Source organism: Sitodiplosis mosellana, unplaced genomic scaffold, assembly GCF_009176505.1.
Source record: "Sitodiplosis mosellana isolate CC-2019 unplaced genomic scaffold, AAFC_SMos_1.0 Smas_scaffold_3, whole genome shotgun sequence".
NCBI classification, from domain to species: domain Eukaryota; kingdom Metazoa; phylum Arthropoda; class Insecta; order Diptera; family Cecidomyiidae; genus Sitodiplosis; species Sitodiplosis mosellana.
The window spans coordinates 4,650,516-4,669,407 of NW_022595246.1; the positions used below are offsets into that span (position 1 = coordinate 4,650,516).

The 18,892-nt window shown below is 36.0% G+C and overlaps 3 protein-coding genes across 14 annotated transcripts; all 3 read left to right on the forward strand.

Moving 5' to 3' along the window:
• Positions 1 to 39: 39 nt before the first annotated feature.
• Positions 40 to 8,994, forward strand: LOC129565722 (proton channel OtopLc-like). 2 transcript variants are annotated; one of them, XM_055440892.1, is made up of 8 exons: positions 40 to 469; positions 6,203 to 6,523; positions 6,696 to 6,779; positions 6,868 to 7,085; positions 7,247 to 7,390; positions 7,546 to 7,788; positions 7,877 to 8,078; positions 8,147 to 8,994. In XM_055440892.1, the coding sequence occupies exons 2-8, from the start codon at positions 6,207 to 6,209 to the stop codon at positions 8,967 to 8,969; spliced, it is 2,031 nt and encodes a 676-aa protein (XP_055296867.1). In that variant the 5' UTR covers positions 40 to 469; positions 6,203 to 6,206; the 3' UTR covers positions 8,970 to 8,994. The 2 variants fall into 2 exon arrangements, with proteins under 2 accessions (XP_055296867.1, XP_055296866.1); XM_055440891.1 differs by lacking the exon at positions 40 to 469 and adding an exon at positions 1,978 to 2,441.
• Positions 8,995 to 10,754: 1,760 nt separating this feature from the next.
• Positions 10,755 to 11,907, forward strand: LOC129565734 (RING-box protein 1A). The gene is made up of 4 exons (XM_055440903.1): positions 10,755 to 11,003; positions 11,135 to 11,162; positions 11,387 to 11,508; positions 11,604 to 11,907. Exons 1-4 carry the CDS (start codon positions 10,923 to 10,925, stop codon positions 11,700 to 11,702), a joined length of 330 nt encoding a protein of 109 aa, XP_055296878.1. The 5' UTR covers positions 10,755 to 10,922; the 3' UTR covers positions 11,703 to 11,907.
• Positions 11,908 to 12,803: 896 nt separating this feature from the next.
• LOC129565719 (histone-lysine N-methyltransferase Suv4-20) lies at positions 12,804 to 18,892 on the forward strand (the record flags this gene model as incomplete). 11 transcript variants are annotated; one of them, XM_055440876.1, is given in 5 exon segments in its annotated part: positions 14,572 to 15,168; positions 15,247 to 15,467; positions 15,858 to 16,249; positions 16,334 to 17,177; positions 17,264 to 18,892. In XM_055440876.1, coding segments are annotated over 3 exon segments (2,835 nt in total). In that variant the 5' UTR covers positions 14,572 to 15,168; positions 15,247 to 15,467; positions 15,858 to 15,871.

Genomic DNA, 18,892 nt, shown 5'->3' on the forward strand with positions numbered 1-18,892 from the left:
GTATGCGACAAAAGTATCGAAAAAGTGTTTTAATTCATTTTATTTATTCAATTCGAAATTATAATTTAGAACGAGCTTCGCCATTGAAGGTGAAACATCTATCAATTCATTTGCATTCGATTGTACGAAACTGACTTGTCATGATTCTTTCTTGCAATTAATGCTCATTGGGCTGACAAAGTATATTTATTTTGCTCCGAACTATGCTGTAATCGAATTTCGTAAAAGAACTATAACTTGAGTTAAGTGTGATTTTTTTTTTGCTCTGTATACTGAATGCCTAGATTGCTATGTAAATACTTGAAAACAAAATCGTGCGAAAAGTGTCATTTGATGGAAAGGCAATTTCTGATAACATTTGATAAGACAAAAATGCCGACAAACGAACAATAACCGAATGGCAAAAGAATTCCTTATGTGATTATTGGTGCTGCTGCTGCTGCTGCTGTCGCTGTTGGGTATCGAGTCGGTTTGTAGCATTTTTACTTCTTCTCTCGCTTCCATTGAATTCGCACGAGACTCAAAAGTCGAGTAAATTGTGTCATGTGTCAATTACATTATTCGATTGAACCGAGTTGATACAAAAGCGACAACAAAAAACCAGCGTAAAAAAAAATAACGTGGATGGTTGCGAAAAAAAAGACATCAACGCAATTTATAAAACAAACTTGAAATATTTTTCATCTTTCGAGTGCATGTGTCGCAGTACAGTGAGACTATGTACTTGAAATTCCGATAACTTGTTACGTACGCAACAAAACAACACAACACAAAATAGCAACATCTAACGCATTTTAGCAAGCATTAGTACAACTCAAGCAGTTAAATTTATTCAACGCATAATTAGTTGCACACATACACCGACAGCCATTAAATCAATCAACGCAAATCATTTCCCATGAGATGATGTTTCGACTTTTCAGTCCAAGGAATTTCCCTTTCTAAGTAATCACATCAGTGACAAAACGACGAAAAAAAAAACAAAACAAAACACACAGAGTGTCATTTCAAACAACAAATGCCTGTATTTACGCGCTCACACAATGATTATTCATTAAGCGTTCGCCGAAACCCATTTCCATAATTTCGGCGTCTAATCAACGCAATCTGATCGGCCATTATATCATTTGTATTTCCATAAAAACATATTGTATGCAAAACTAATACGTGCACATGGAGAAAAGCGTCGTTCACTGGGTTAATTTGCATTGATTCTGTAGCATTTATCAAGTGAGAAAAAGAAACAGCACTAAATACATATATTCGTTGAAAACCATTAAATTTATTCGGTAACAAATTGTCGAACTTACTTTGAGAGCATTTTATTATTGTTCACGATAAAAGCAATCGTTACAATGTACGCTCTTTTTTTCTCGTATCGATTAAACGTAATGTACGCACATTGAATGGAGAACGCAATGATAAATTGCGTACCTGGTGATTGCATAGTGTAACAGGCATTAGATTGGATTCAATGATGTTCATTCGATCGACTGTATCACATTAAAGTTCGGCGAGACAACACCAAGTATTAGAGCTCTAAATTTAATTCTGACTATCTCGCTAAACCTCAACCATCTCTATCTCCTTTCTTCCCCATACCGACTTATATACTCCAACTGGTTTCGCATACGCACACCTTTCGAACAAACGTAGCGAAAAAAAATCTACATTTTTCATAGTGTCTTATTTATTTCGCGCATACTGAAACATATTCCATCGAAACAAGTGCACTCAACAACTGCGTTCATTGCAACAAACAACAACAACAACAACAAAAAACGCACACAAACAACTCTAGACGAACAAAATAAAACAAAAATACGAGCAAGAAATAACCATAACAACGGGCGTTCAGCTTCAACCTGTTTTAAACGAAGAGAAAAAAACCAAGCAACAGCAGTAAATTGATTGAAACTGAGAATCAAGTGTTGTGGCGTTCATTCAAACATCTTATTCGTGCGTTCATCAGTAATATCGCACGCGTTCGCTAAATCACACACTCTCTATCGCACAAAACTTCTCGAATCATCCGAAAAATTGGATTTTCAAGTGCTTATTAGTTTTACTTTGGAATAATTTATTAATGGATTCTCGAATCGCTGTGTTATATTTGACTTTTGATCAGAGAATCGTTGGTGATTCGTTGCTGCTGCAACAGTGGAAAATTTAAATGAAACATTCTCATCGACGAAATTCGCAAACAAAATTGAAAGTCGGTGCACAGACAAAATGATGATGAGCACTTTTGATTGGTGCTTCAAATGAAATTTTTTTTTTTTATCAAAGTTCAAATGAAAAACGTTTCCATCAGGAATTAAATATACCAATTCCAAGTTGTTGAGCATAATTTTTTTTTAATCAGTACGACAACAACAAGTTCAACGACAATCAAACAATATGAAAAACCAATACAGTCATGATCGTCTTTTTAAACATAGGTAATATTTATCTGTGAAAATGGGTGCTGCGTTGGTTGAATTATTATTAAATTTAAAGTGTAATTTCGAAATTAGAATGAAACGGTTAGAAATTGCACTTTTGTAATTTCAATGGGAAACAGTTGATGTTGATCAGAAAATGATTGTTTTTGTTAGTTGATGTTGAGTTTATTGAAAAAATGAAAATAATTTCAGAGTTAGATTTCATTTTTATTGTCCCCAGTTAAGTCCCAAGTCAACATTTAGTTAATTTTTTTGTGAAACTTAAATGCTAAAAGGATATGTACAAATAAATGGAAAATGATGAACAAAAACAAATGAAATGAAATGTGAATGTATTAAACTGAATTTGTCAATTTTGGTAACTATTTGACTGCATTTATCTCTGAGTTGCGTTAGTCTCAATCAAATGCACACCTTTTAAACTTAATTGTTGATTTTTTTTTATCTTGACTGGATACAATGAATCCAGAATTTGGATGATGTCTATGTGTTACCACTAAAGTAAAACAAATCGAAGTTTTGGAAAACAAATGTTGACACGTCGAATTTGTGAAATTCACCTGTCACATACTCAATAAAAATTGTATCAATTTTCGATATAAAATAATAGAAAAAGTGTTCCAGATAGCGTACTGACTAAAGTATATTTACTGAAGTGCTTCCAAATTAACCCACGCATTTTATCTTCAAGCATACATAAAAATCCATTAATAAAATGTGTACAGCGAAGACGACTTTTATCAACTGTGTTGCTTCAACGCTGGATATATGGAAATTGGCTGATTGAGAAAATCGTGATTGACATTTCGACCATCGAAATTCGGTTTCGATTTACGTTCATCAACTTTTTTTATTATAGGGAGAAAAAAAGCAAACAAAGGGTGAAATATGTCACACAAAGATAATTATTGGATTTGATACTATCGGGGAAATGCATGGTGTCAGTGTGCGAAAAAAACCCGGCTATAATTCGATGTGAATTTAATACGCGCTATGCATGTGTAATGTGCGCCAAACGCGCACTTAAATGCAGATCACAATGTGATAACATTGATGGACTTTTGCGAATCCGATTTCCATTGCACAGCTACTTAATGCTCGATTTACCCACGTACTGCATAATTAAATCCATTCAAATGACAGTAATTAATTGTTGCTACCGTTTTGGAGTTAATGGAAAAATCAAGTGATCAAAACTGGAAAGAATAGATAAAAAACAGTTTTTTTTTGTGTAAAAAAAACAACAGATCCAATCAAAAAGCCCATGGGCAAATGTTGTTAAAAGCTGTAGCCACGACAGTAGTAAAATCCGTATGCAAAAACTTGCACATAAAACATGCAACGTGATCAATTAAAACTAAAAAATCGTCCATTTATCATACGAGTGTTTGATTTACAAGCAAACGGGACAAGCAGTCGAATATATAGTTAGACGAGACTTTGTTGCCGTGATAATGCTTTTTATCCTCGAACCAATATTGTTAATTAAAAGTAATCGCGTTAAACCGCTATTTATAGAATGGCCCAAGATAATCTTCTACAGATTGATCGGCGAAAGAAAAAGCTGGCAAACGGCATAGTTTATAATCTCGTTCCACTTCAAATCCCTTTCTCTTGTCAATTTCGGTAAAAACGCTATTTTTTCGTTTGTTCCAATTATACAGTGCAACAAGATTTGCTATGATGCGATCAAAGTACTGCGCGGAGTTAATTCTTCGCTGAATTTTCCACAATTAGCTACCGTGTTTATAGGCCAATGTGAATTATTTTGTCTCTCTCAGGGATCTTTCCGAAAACAATATTTAGAGATTCATCCGAAATCCGATGTGTCGCTCAGAATAATATTGTCATTTCAGAGACGTTTGTAAACGCATCAAAAACAATGTCTTCTTAAAAACACGAGCTAGAACTGACAAAAGTTTCAATGAAAATGACAAAACGAGACACTAGAAGTAATATCAAGTTTACATCTCAAAATATGGTTATAATGTTGTAAGTAAAATCAATCAATGATTTGTTCATTCCAGATTCACAATCCAAATTCTGTGAAAGATTTTTAAAGTTATTCGTGCAATTTTTCCAGAAATTAGTAGAAGTATTTTTGGGAGTCGCAGTTTTTATGGCTCGAATTCGAACAGCGAATGACTTTACAAAACCGATTCATGTATTATTTTTTCATCATAGGCAAGTATGCTCGCTGAAAGATAAAATCTTTTCTAAAAATGTTGCACAGTGTTACCTGCGTGTACAACCGTTTGGCACATATTTTTCTTGTATCGCTTCGCCACTCTCATTTACTACACAGATCATTTATACGGCTTACAATCCGAACCAAGTGTTTGCCTGTATGAGTGAGCGTGTGCGTTCGTAACCTAGCTAATAATCTCTCAATATAATTGAAGTTTTTGACTTGACGCCAACAATTACGCGCATTTAATATTGTTATTTAATATTTCATCACTGCCGTTACTTGTTTTCAATTACCTGAATATGTATGTCTCTTGTGTGAGTCACACATCGGAGCAAATGGAATTTGGCAGTGGTATCGTGCGTACGTAAACGTACACCATGGACCACTTTAGCAAAAACAACAAGAATTTTGAATATATTTGGTGAGAAATCGAGAAAATTTTGAACAGAACACTTTCATTGATACCAATGTTAAAATGTTGATTTGAATTTGAATGCGAAAGGTAAAACTAAAGGAATTATTTACCTTCAAATGATCAACAATACCGTTTTGTGAATATTCTACTCATTTTAACGTTTATTCATTTCCAATTGTTGTGCTCAACATTGAATGAATGCAAAAAATGTAAAACACATCGAAAGCAACTATTTTTAGGCCATTTTCGATGTGACTCTTTAAGTTTACTTTAGTTTCAACTAGAACTTAAACGACGAAAACTATGAATTTCTTCGATTGTTTTTTTTCGTATTCAGTTTTTCACTAATTTTATTCTCACCTCTAACATGGTTCAGCACTTGACATTTGAAATATGAAAATGAAAATTATTGTTTTGCGTAAATAAAAGCACAGATTGAAATTGGTTCATCCAAACAAACAGCGACTAAAAAAGCGGATTATCGAACTCAAGTGAGAGGCCCATATTTTTTGTGCCTGTCAAAAAAAGCTGTCTCTCTTCTTAAAGCTTAAAAGTGAACATTTCAAGAGTAATTGACGTATCAGCTATCGAATGTGTTCGCCTCCGAATTGAACGAAGAAAGAAAGAAAACAAACGGAAGGCCGCAACAACACAAAGTGTGCTCAAATTACATTCAATGAGTGATTTTCTCGGTATTAAATATAATAGAGCCAATAAGTGCTAATAGATCGCTGATCTCTTCATACAATGACATAATGATCCATAACATGCTCAAATAATGTTGATTGCTCACGTGACTCAGCGAATGTCTCAACGTCAATTGCAAAGTACTCACACCGCCATCGCCACCACCACCACCACCACGAGCAGCGTGAGCGGCTTGTGTGATTTTACCGTTACAATTTTGTACACAATTCAGTCCATTGAAAACTAAACTAGAATAAACAGAAGTGAAAAAAAAACAAACAATTCAACCGTGTGTTGGTAGTGAACGGGCTGATGCGAAAAGGTGTAACACGCTTTGTAATTGTACGAGAGACTTTTAGTTGAGTTTTAAATGCCGTAACGTTCGGTTGATCGAGCAGTATACGTTTAGAAGAGCCGTCTTTATTTCGAATTCGTGTCAAATATTCCATATTCATACGCACATAGAGAAATGGCACCGCAACGCCTTGCCCGAGTGTCGGAGATGAATGAAGAGGGCAGTGAAAATGAAACAGAAGATGGTGAATCATCACAGAAGAAAAATAAAAATCGATCAGCACGGAATCCAAATCAATTGCATGTGACCATCAATACAAAACCCGAAGAATTCGATTGCGATGGAAATAGTTCGCAGCACAGCAATGGTACCACCGGTTCAAGTCGACGGCCATCGGTTTTGGTGCAAGAAATTTTATCAACACGAAGACCGTCAGCTATTATGGCTGCAATTCGATCACCAAAACAATTCGTTAATCGCTATCGACGAGAGTACGTATTTGATTAGCACTTTAAATTTCAAGTTAACATGGTGATAAATTTCTAAGCTCTTGAAAATTGATTAACATCGATCGATAATTTGAAAATGCGATTGTAAATGCGACTAGACGCATGAAATTGATATAGACGCATACAAATTTATTCGGTTTATTCATTTGAACAGGTCAACATCGTTTGACAATATGCCTGAAGTGCCAATCAACGAAAACGCCTTGCTGTCAATGAAAAAAAATCGACGATTTGGAGAGTAGGTATATATTATAAGTGATTAAATACTTATGAAAAACATAAAAACTGTTGTTCATACATCACCTTTTCATTTGCAATAATTTCAGTGATGCATTGAGCTCGTCATTGTCCGCACTTTATGCCAAAATCATAGTTATAATTGGAATAGCATTGCCTGTGACAGAAGTTTTAACATCGCAAATCCCTTCGATGGTGTACCAGTCATTCTACGTGTATTTATATACAGTTAGCATTTTATTTGTGATTTTCGTGTATACCGCACATATGCGAACCAGAGCCGTTTTTTCGCTGATCAAAACCTATCGTTAGTAGAATTTTTTCTGTTCTGGAGTTATTCTTATCAGAAAAGTATCGTTAGCTGCGCTATTTTAGCACAATACTTCCTTATTTATCCTTCCTGCTTCAATACATAACGGACAATGTCCACTAGAAGTGTGCATATTCTAACTTTCATTTGAATTTCAGACGAAAAAACAAACAATGATTATTCGATGAAAAAAAGGACGACACATTTTGGTAGCTTTTATTTGAGAGTGGGAGCCATTTCCTTTGGGATTGGCACTATGGTTTATAGTGGCTTGGAATTTGGACAATATTTTGAACTAAATCGTGAGTATGATTGAATTAGAATCAATTCAATAAAGTGTTCAATTTATTGTTCATGTTACATTTCTTGCGTATCTCATTTCGAATTTACATAGACCAGTCTGTGATTTTCAATCACTATCTCTCATTGATATGGAATTTCGTTTTCACTTTTGCAGGTGAAGCCCATTGTACGACGATAATGACTGCTGTAACACCAATTGCCCGGATGCTGTTATCAATCATTCAAATGCAGTTTATATTTTTGAATACCACAGATTTGGATATGGGACGGCATAAAGTAGTGTCCAGATTTGGTTTGATGCACATGGTAGCTTCAAATCTATGTGAATGGTTACACGTTCTAGTGGAAGAAACCAAACATGAAATCCATCACTTTCAACACATCCTAGAGAAATCGAGTAAAATTTTCTCACTTACCATCTAATGAATTTAATGATTTTATAGTGAATAAAATAAAGTGATTAGTATTATTTTCAATACTTCTAGTGAATACCACACCGTTTATGATGGTGGGTAGCAGCCACACCAGAACAACAACACAAGTTCCTAATGAAACTGAGCGATTGTTAACAAAACGCCATAGTGATATCAATCTAGCAGATTGCAGTGAATCAACAATAATGACAACACTCATTCATGATGCATCTCCATTTTTGTTCCCATGCACAATCGAGTATTCTCTCATATGGTAATTTTTTTTAGAACCAAAAATGTGTACGGTCTCTCCTCAGTGAAATTTTCATCATTTTTTTTTAGTGCGGTCATCCTGTTTGAAATGTGGAAAAATGTGAAAAGTATTCCAAACATTGAGCGCCAACGTCGCAATTCGATTAAGCCGAATGTATTGCCCCCGGTGAGTGCCCACCAGTTCTCAGTCGACTGTAGTCGGGCTCACAGAGGCATGTTTTTTGGCATCATGGTGATTGTTCTGACCATCATTTGTCTAATAATGTATTTTGTGCTTCGAGAAGAGCCCAATTACGAAAAAACTGCCATCAGCGAAGTTGTCTATTGCGAAATGATTTTATACATCCTTACAACCCTGGCCGTTCTGTCGGCTGTGTTTACGATGCGAGATCTGAAATTTTTGCGTAAATCAAACGATCATCATGGCAGTGCAGTTGCACTGGATTGTACTTTATTGGTTGTGGCACAGACCGGCGTCTATCTGTACGGTTCGTTTAGCATAATCGGATGCTATTTCGCAATGCTCGATAATGTGAGCGGAAGTTCAGAATCATTGTGCGCTGAAATCTTATGCTTATTGCAAACATCACTGCAAACATTGTTCGTGCTGAATGCCAGTTGGCGAAAATGCAAAGGCGCACAGCAGCAGCGGAACAAACCAGGACGTGAAATGGTCACATTTTTGCTGGTGGCAAACATGTCACTTTGGTTCATTTACACGCTGATCAAGAGTCGAGCCGGTTTCAGACCAACTCATTTAGGTTTCTATGGAGTTTGGGCTTGGACAGTGATTACTCATGTCTCGATGCCACTTGCCATTTTCTATCGATTTCACTCCAGTATTTGCCTATTCGAAATATGGAAATCAGTCTACAAAACAAAAGAACATTAAGAATCGTTTTAAGCACATTACTTAGCAAAGCAAATATATTCATTAAGTCAGTCAATTGAATTACAAATAAATTATTTCATACATAACATGCGTGGTGCCACTTTTTCCTTTACATTATTGTGTTAGCATTTTAATTTGTAAGTATGAAGAATAAATTATGACGAAATGTGGAGATCATTGTCTTAGGTCCCATATCTTATGAATAAACAATAATTTACAGCCTTGTTGTCTGTACCTTTTGAGTAAATGTGGCTTTTTATGGAGCCCTTTTTCTATTTGGCTACGCTGCTTTTTGTGGAAGACAAAAAAAAAACAGAAAAGAGACAAAACCAGGAAGAAATTATAAAGACATCATGTAGAATTAAAATCAGCTAAGAACAAAAAGAGCATCGACTCAAGAAGGTATCCAGGATTACGTCACTTCCAAAGTAAATGTGAAAAAATTGGAAAAATAAACTCCGACATGTATGTTAACTTCACAAAATGAGAGATGAATTCGATAACAATGGATTATCAGAAATAATGCAAGTTATAACATTTGTTTTTGACCAAAAATAGGGATTTATTTCGTTTCATTCGTTATTATTGTGGAATTTCCTGAAGTCTTTCTTCGCACGACTATTTTCTATTATCTCCGTGAAAGTGGAGAAAAATATTGATCACCCTTCATCAATCAACCGGTGAAAAAAAGCATGTTCCAGCCTGGAATTGCGATATAATTTCTTTTGTCAAATTTGCTCGTTTTTCATTTGCATTCTTAAACAATCAACTTATGAATATCATTGTTGTACAAAGATAAAATTAAGATAGATAAGATGAAGATAGATAAGATAAGATGATATCTTAATCTTTATCTAAATCAGTCACTCAGATTGGTCATCTATCTTGATATCTTATCTGAATACTTTTTTCGTTATCTATCCCGAATTTTTTTAGATAATTTCAAAGATAGTTCGATTTTCTCATAGAAAAATATCAAAGATAACTAAAAGATAATTCGAAAAGAATATCTTATCTTTTATTAGATAGATAAGATAATATCTCATCTTCATCTAAATTATTTTTATAATTTTTCACAAATATCTTATCTTTATCTAAATAAATTTCAAGTCCATTTGTACAAAACTGATGAATATATATTTGTGGCTTTTTCATTAGAAATCGATAAATTGATTTCTACGTGTGTATCAACTCTCTGCCTATTTATTGAAAAAATCAAGTCGTTTTCGGCACTTGAATTGATTTCAATTATTTTGAGGAATCAATTGAAAACATTCCTCGATGTGATGCCAATAAAGTATCGAACGTGATTCAAACAGCCGCAGTTTAAATTGAGAATATGAGTAAATCGGTTGACTTTTTCTGCGTAACAAGAGACTTCAAAGTGCCCAAATTTCATCAAGAGCTCACACTAAAATATTTATCATCATGTTTTATCGTCGTGTTGGCTTTATCAGCTGTTTCAAAAAGTTTCCAATTCAAAAGTGATTGTTTTCACATTTGAATGTTTGGCAAACACGAAAGAAATTGTCTTTTTCTTGGAAAACTATTTTGAAATTTAAAATTACGGAAAATATCAATTCTTTTTTTCATAATTTAAATAAATGTTAAATAAAAAACAAATAAAATTATTGAGTAATTCTCTATTTAAAAAAAAAACACTGAATCAAATCAAAAAGTGCGGTTAGAGCGCAGCACGATGGCGCTAGTAGTATGTGAATGTATTTTCAGCGCGCTGTATATCTCTGTCAATGGAGAATGCAACAAACTGTCAAACACCAATACACATTCAACATCATGACGGCCGTGTACGGTGTTCATAGAATAAGTCTCGCTTCTCATTTTCGGTGTAGTATCGAATCGTTGCAGTTCAAAAAAACGAGAAAAATCAGTCTCGAAATTTTTTTTTGTTGAAAACACCAAATTTAAAGTAGAATTTGAAAACAGCACAGAATGGAGGTCGACGAAGATGATATTGAGCAGCCAAGTAGCAGCGACAACAAAGCAACAAAGAAACGTTTCGAAGTGAAGAAGGTAAACCATTTTTTTTCACTCGCTTTCTTTCGATTGCAAACAATTTCCACGAATTTTTTTTTTTGTTTTTCCCCCGAAATTGTTGATTTCATACGAATCTAAACATAATTTCGATTTGATTTGCTTTTCAGTGGAGTGCTGTTGCGTTATGGGCCTGGGGTATGTATTAATCAGTCTTTTTGTACGAATTTATAAACAGAGGCTTTGTTTCAATTTCTGTGCGTCATCGCTGTTTCAGTGATTTTCGCAACAACACATAACCTCAATTTCGCTGAAATATTTGTTCGGATTTGCAAAAACCAATCCGGATTGATTGTTTTTTTTCTGTGTTTGATTACAACTAATCGAGAGAATTTATTTTATTTTATTTTTATTTCCTTTAGATATTGTGGTTGACAACTGCGCCATTTGCCGAAACCATATCATGGATTTGTGCATCGAATGTCAAGCGAATCAGGCATCAGCAACAAGCGAAGAATGTACCGTTGCTTGGGGTGTTTGCAATGTAAGTTTGTTTTTTTTTTTCAAACAATCATACGACATTTTCAATTTCAAAGGTCAATTTGCTCATCGTATTTTTTCTTTCTTCGGACTTTTTAGCATGCATTCCATTTCCATTGCATCTCCCGTTGGTTGAAGACGCGTCAAGTGTGCCCATTGGATAACCGAGAATGGGAATTCCAGAAATACGGCCACTAAAGAGGAAAAACAGCAAACAATCCACACAAGCATACCAATTTCGCGATGTCATCAAACAAAAAAAAAACAATTACAATAAACACATGAATCGGCAAATATTGAAAACTCTTTAAAATTAAGATATTAAACAAAACAAAAACCCAACAGAAAATCAACGTTTCTAAATGAAGTAAATGAAAAAATAAACAGATTTAATTCTTTCTAATGAACATGATTTTTATTCCGTTTCAATAATACACTTTTGGAAAATCCTTTGTCATCCAACCGAATGGAAATGGTTGTCCGGTGATACCGCTTATGATGCCAATCGTGTAGGCGATCCCAAGTATTAATGCAATGACCAAAACTATGAGGCTACTTTTGCATGTGCAGCTACGAGTTTTCATTATTTGAACACTGCAAAAAATTAAAACCGTTTAAACTATTTTCTTTCTAGAATTGAACTGAATGTCAAATTCAGAAGGAAGAAAAGAAAAAAATCCAAATAACTTAATGAAGAAACTGACGGTTTGGCAACTAATGGCTTATCTAATATTCTGTTTGCTTTTGCCGCTGTTGATGGTTCGTTGCTTGCTGTCCTTTCTGTTGTTGTTGGACTGGACATTCCACTTTTGATTGGGCGAATTCGTTCATCGGTTACAAACGGGCTTAATGTCTCCTTTTTGAGATCGTCAATTATTTCAAGGTTTTCTTTTTGCAAGTATTCCCGCAAATCTTTTTTCAGTTGAAGACATTTTTTACGTGACATTTTGACTATGTAATTTCGCACTTTATTTTATCCACATAGGACGACTAAAATCTCAATGGTAACTCTGTCAATTCACAGCCAAGTCATTTGATATTTTCTCAATTTCCATTTCAACAGTTTTTTCTTGTTCAAATTGGAGTATGTGAGAAATTTGAAATGTTGATTTGATTCCGGGCGTCTCCATATTCCAAAAGGCTTTATATTTTATGGTTGGATTTAGGAAATTTTGGTTATTGTAACGATAAAACAGATGAAAAACTCACAGGAATGTCATCAAAGCTAGCACACATATGATTTTTTAACAAATAATCCCAAATTATACCATTGCTCAGCGCAAAAAATGGTCAGCAAACATGATAAAGGCCTCATTTTGACAGGTAGTGAGAAGGATGTTTTGTGGCCATCAAAAACCGTAGACATACTGCTGTCGACATATGCTCTAGAGCAGCAGCACACACAGACATTGATGATGGGCGTGCGTGTGTGAGCGTGTATGTGCGGTGGCAAAGAGACTTATCGAACAAAGAGGGACAGAGATAACTTGTCAGTTTATACAAAGCAGTAGCTCACTCGTACACATCGTTGTTGTATCGATTTTATTTTATACGTGCATTCGATTCATTTTTCTGTAGGAATAAAATCGTGAAATTCTCTATTTGTTTCCTCCAAAATATTTTCATTTAAAAAAAAAATGAAAATTAAATTAAATCGCCGTAAATAAGTTTAACATAGAAATGAATTTTTTGTCGTAGTTAAAGTCGTGAGTAAATGAATTAGAAATTAAAATTTTAAAAAAAAGTTCAAGCTATAGTTTCAAATTCGAAGAATATATACAGAAGTGACAAAGAAAACTTAAGCATTGGGAAGAATTAAACGAAAGAAGCAGAAAAAAAGAAAAAAGAAAAAAAATACGATCCACAAAGTAAAGGAGAGAGAATTTTGGCCTGGCATTGTGTGTGCGCGCTAAGCAATATATATGTGTACACATTGAGAGTGTTGTTAGCGTAGTGAGAGAGAGAGAGAGATACACGCACCGCAATATAATACAACAATACACGTAAAAACGGATACCTAAAAAAGCACACACGCTCATCGCACACACAGATAGCGAAAGAGAGGAATATTACAATGGTCACAAACACGAAACATTTATGGCAGTACCAATCGGAGAAATGAAAAATTATCGAAAGCGGCCATTAAAGCGTCGTTCGTCAGATAAAAGAAAAAAATCGTCTCGATACATTTATAAAATTAGATTATTGTGATGCTGTTCTAACGAATAGAGGTAATAATAGTTCGGTTGAAACAATGCGAACAATGAATGTGGCCAGCAAGCGAATCCACCGATATCTTCCACAAATATGAAGCATTTAATTTCGAAAATCAACAAGATAAAATCATCGAATCAAGGATACAATGTTTCTATTGTTCTCTCTCTCTCTCTCTCTCTCTCTCTTCGATATTTTTTTCTCATCAGTCATGCATGTATTTCAAATGAAATATTTAGGCGACCGAATTCGTTTTTTTTCTCTCTTCGATGGTTACCACCCTTTTGAATAACAATGATCCTTCTTTTTATCAATGCTCATGCATTCAATGATTCATTATTCTCTTTGCTGACGCAGTCAATCTTCGATTCCAATTATGATTCCGAGTAAAAAGCATGTCAGAAGAAATCCCCATTTTACAGTCAAATTAGCTGGCATCTCAATTAGTTCGGGGGAACAAAAATGCAAATTTGCTCTGGTATCAGTGTCAGAAGAATATTTTGTTCCATTTTTGAATGTTTGACGAAAGAAAAAAATAAAACAAAAAATCCTCTCTCGTCATCATCAGTCCGACATTGTTCATTTATAATGTTTTATTTATAAAACCAAACGGAAGAGTGTGTTTGCGCAATAGATCGCTCGTTTGGTTCAAATGAAAAATTTATATTTCCGAAATGCAAAAAATGGTGTAGTAAAACATTGTTTCAGAAATGAAACCGTAAAATGTGAATCATAAAATCTATCGAATTCGAGGCTAGTTTCAACAGTCATTAATGTGGCAAAAAAGTAATTCTTTCCATACTAATCGGTATGTGCTCATAGTGGCTGACTAAATTTTATTTTTTTCGACTTTGATAAAGCATAGAATGGCTTTGTGAATTCATAGCGATGATGTGTGTATGTGATTAAGAGTTTGTCGAGAATGAGATAGCTGCCATAGTTTTTGTTCAATTCCTTATGCTTTTGCTGCAAACGAATCCAAATGTCTACACAATCGTAAAACAGAGACAACGGTATATGACGTGTTCAGACGTTTTGTACACGAAAACGGCGTGTGTGTGTATATCGCACAGTACAAAACTACACTAGACACAAGCAACAACAATAACAGCAGCAACATCAACAGTGACGACGACTATGCTCTCGCTCTATGCACCAGAAGAAGCACACAGAGAGCAAAAGACAATGAAAATATTGCTGCATATATGTAGCCAGTGCATTTGAATGTGGATTCGGTGTTTGACTGCAACTAAGTGCATTGTGTCGAAGTGGCAAAAGTTTTTCTTCTTTCATTCGTTTGGAATAAATAAACGCAATAGTCGAATGATTTCGATTGAAATCGGTGTGTTTCGCAGCTCATGGATTTAATCAAGTTTCCATTCATAAAAATCTTATAGAGCTATCATTTAAGTATGTGTGTGAGTGCTTTGATTTATTCGTATGTGTCCAGGTAGACGTATATTTTGGTCATTTGAAATAATGGTAAATTTTTCAATTCATTAGTGCTGTTGCTATTTTTGCATTCAAGATGGAATACCACATATTTTTGAAATAGTCAATATTTATTATTGACCTTCCTATCGAGCTCTTTCGGACCGAACGATTTCAAAAGCCACACACCGAATCTGACTTTTCTAAAGTTGTGTGTATTGTTACAATTTAATGGAGAGTTTTTGTCGTGTATGTCGTCGTCATCGTCGTCGCCGTCGTCGCATACTGCTTCTTCTCAGTCGTGCGTAAATCTATACTGTAAGTGTGATTGATAGCACACACGTCGCGCGCACTACAGCAACGACGACCAACTCCGTATTACGATTAAAAAGATTTGTGTGCGTTTGCCATATGATCGAACATGCTGCTCAACGAGGTAGCTGTGCTCAAAAAAAAAAACAGAGAGCATGTTAAAACACCTCACACACGCGGCGGCACTTTGTGCTGCAACGTTCATAGAGCTTCATTCACCTATAAAAACAAAAATCAACTTGAACAATGCCATAAAAATGCTCATATTCACATAGTGGAGATGCCCAATTTGTTTTTCGTTTTCGATTTGTCACTTTCATTTTTGCTTAGATTTTTTATTTTTTTTTGCTTGACGAATCATTGTTTCATGTCAGGAATCGGTGCTTTTCATTTCAGAAACTTGAATAACTATGGTGGTTGACTCTGGTGCACGGCCACACCGTCATCCACCATCGGCTTCAATGAGTACTACACAGCAGCAGCATCATCAAACGTCGCACCATAGCAAAATGCAGGCCACTGGTATGACACCGAAAGAGCTATCGGAAAATGATGACCTCGCCACATCGCTCGTACTCGATCCATACTTGGGCTTTACAACGCATAAAATGAACATAAAATATCGACCGCTCAAAGCGAACACTGCTGAACTCAAAAATATTGTCGCCGAATTCATTCAAACTCAAGACTATGAGAAAGCGTATCAACAGATTATGAAGGGCGAATGGATGCCACGGCACATCAAAACGAATAAAAATAAATTGGCACAACAACGTCTACAGCAGCATGTAAGAGACCATTACAAACCATTCCAATTGATATCCGAGTCGATGATAATAATTTTGTTGTGTGTTTTTTTTTTTTCATTTCAGATTTATCGATATTTACGCGTTTTCAGTCGTGAATCTGGATTCATGATCGAAGGATGCTATCGTTATTCATTGGAAGATCAAAAGGGTGCCAAAATATCGGCAACACGGCGCTGGGAGAAAAACGATAAAATCGAATGTCTAGTCGGATGCATTGCCGAATTGACTGAAGAGGAGGAGAAGGCGTTGTTGCATCCGGGTAAAAATGATTTTTCCGTTATGTACAGTTGTCGAAAAAACTGTGCACAGCTGTGGTTGGGACCGGCAGCTTATATAAATCATGATTGTCGAGCAAATTGTAAATTTGTTGCGACCGGACGAGATACAGCATGTGTCAAAGTATTACGCGATATTGAAGTTGGCGAGGAGATTACTTGTTTCTATGGTGAGGATTTTTTTGGCGACAACAACAGCTATTGCGAGTGTGAAACGTGCGAACGTCGTGGCACCGGTGCCTTTGCATCTAGAAATATGAACAGGAGCACAGTCAGTGATGATAGTAATGCGAGTTCAAGTCTCAAGACAAGCGTTGGTGGCGGTAGCCAGGGTACAACAGGAAATTATCGATTACGTGAAACGGACAATCGAATCAATCGCATCAAGAATAAAAATAAAAATGCAATACAAAGCGGCGGATCAATGAGCGTCGGGACAAGTAATCGTGCAGATAATGATAAACTTATGACACCACTTACACTTAGGGAGCTTCGGCAAAAAGGACTAACGAAGTATGATGCCGAAATGATAATTGCACAACAAAATCCAAATAATGTGTTCAACAAGTATCCACAGCTCATGGCGGTGGATTCATCATCTAAACAAGTCGATTCAAATAGTAAGAAAAACGGTGAGTTTATCGACACAAACAATTGAAATCATAAAGGAATTCCCTGCAGGAATTGCATAATAATTAATTTTCTATCATATTTTCAGGTGGTAGCCCAGCGAGTAGCACCGATGAACCAGCAAAAAACCGAACACCTTTGTCGACCCGAAGAAGTAAACGAATCGTTTCTTCGGAGAGTGCAGTTGCAACAACAACAGCAGCAGCAGCGGCTGAGTCCGTATTATCGGCAAGCACAAGGGCCAGTTCAAGCGGTTCGCCGGCGGTGAAAAGCAAAAAGTCACCAGCCATGTCTTTGAGAGAAAGACGTTTCAAACGGCGTGAGGCTACAAAAAACTTAAGCGATGGCGGTGTTGCTGCAACAAAAATCAGTTCAAATCCAGACACGGAGGCTAATGAGAGCATTGCACACAATCAGAACCATGATGGCGCTTCATCGTCACAGAATTTATTATGCTCAGATATCGGACTGAGCAACGGGGTAGCGGTTGCGTTGCAGACCGAAACCACTCCGACCAAAAATCGATCGACTGCCATAGAAAACTGCCGACAAAATTTATCTGCGAAAATCTGTGATCTGACCAAACGTAATGATGATTTCATTCGTGAGACGAGCACGAAAGTGGCGAACGAAACGACACCAACGAAATTGAATGGTGCGGTTAAGTCGCCAGTAAACGGATTGATGCCGAGACGATCACGCAAAGGAATTCCACACAAATTGGATATCACAAATGGATTCGATGACACATCAGACATTGAATCAAGTGGTGCAGACTCAAAACTACCTCCGCCAAATGCTACACAACCACAACGGCCAATCAATGGCGTTGTAAATGGAACAATTGCCCGAAAACGGAAAATATCGAAAAGTGTAAGCGAATCGGAGAGTACGTCATCGTGGGAGAATAAAGCACCATCAGGCTCACAATGTTTGAATTCAGCAAAAGGTGTGAACAATGCAATTGTTCTGCAACCGGAGCATGTTCTATTGAAAACACCTGAAAGACGTTTAAAACTAACGTTACGCATGAAACGAAGCCCAATGTTGGACGATCTTATCGAATCGGGAACGAATTTAAGTGATGGAAGTGGCAATAGTGCGTACAATACACACTATGCCCCCGAATACGAAGTGTTTCGTGTGGAAGGGCTGCTCGACAATTCGGACGATGATGATTCATTTGATGCATCAGTGTCGTCACCATCGAAACCACAACAAAAGCGAAAGAAACGACACAAAACCAAGGCGAAAAGCCATCGCCATCGACACCGAAAGCAGTCACAGTCACAGCAACAGCAGTACAATATGGAACAAACTAGCTCGGAAGATCAATCGAAGCCAATCAACAATCATTCGCACTTGAGTCATCCATCACACGTAAACCATACAAATCATGAGCAAATACAATACCAGAAGAACCATGAGATAAATCATTTGGATAAGATGCATTACGGCAATAGTGATAGCAAAATCCAGAATCGCATTCGACATTTAAATAGTAGCTGTAATAATTGTAGTGATCATTGTAATTTACATTTTCTACAGAAGAAGAGCTCACCACACAATACCCAGCCAATGAAGCGTTTACGATTAATTTTTGGTAATGAATCGCATACTATTGACATTCCACCAACAATCACGCAACAGTCATCAAATCCAACAACAAACGCATCGACGACTAGACTCATTCCAACCTAAACAGCATCATCACCAA

What these genes read in the sequence shown, in the direction of transcription:
- LOC129565722 (XM_055440891.1), top strand. Translation starts at nt 2,401, where the DNA reads ATGAAAAACCAATACAGTCATGATCGTCTTTTTAAACATAG. An exon ending in ACACATCCTAGAGAAATCGA is followed by an intron (nt 7,789 to 7,876) that starts GTAAAATTTTCT and finishes CAATACTTCTAG; the next exon opens with TGAATACCACACCGTTTATG. An exon ending in ATCGAGTATTCTCTCATATG is followed by an intron (nt 8,079 to 8,146) that starts GTAATTTTTTTT and finishes ATTTTTTTTTAG; the next exon opens with TGCGGTCATCCTGTTTGAAA.
- LOC129565734 (XM_055440903.1), top strand. Translation starts at nt 10,923, where the DNA reads ATGGAGGTCGACGAAGATGATATTGAGCAGCCAAGTAGCAGCGACAAC. An exon ending in AACGTTTCGAAGTGAAGAAG is followed by an intron (nt 11,004 to 11,134) that starts GTAAACCATTTT and finishes TTTGCTTTTCAG; the next exon opens with TGGAGTGCTGTTGCGTTATG. An exon ending in TGTTGCGTTATGGGCCTGGG is followed by an intron (nt 11,163 to 11,386) that starts GTATGTATTAAT and finishes TATTTCCTTTAG; the next exon opens with ATATTGTGGTTGACAACTGC.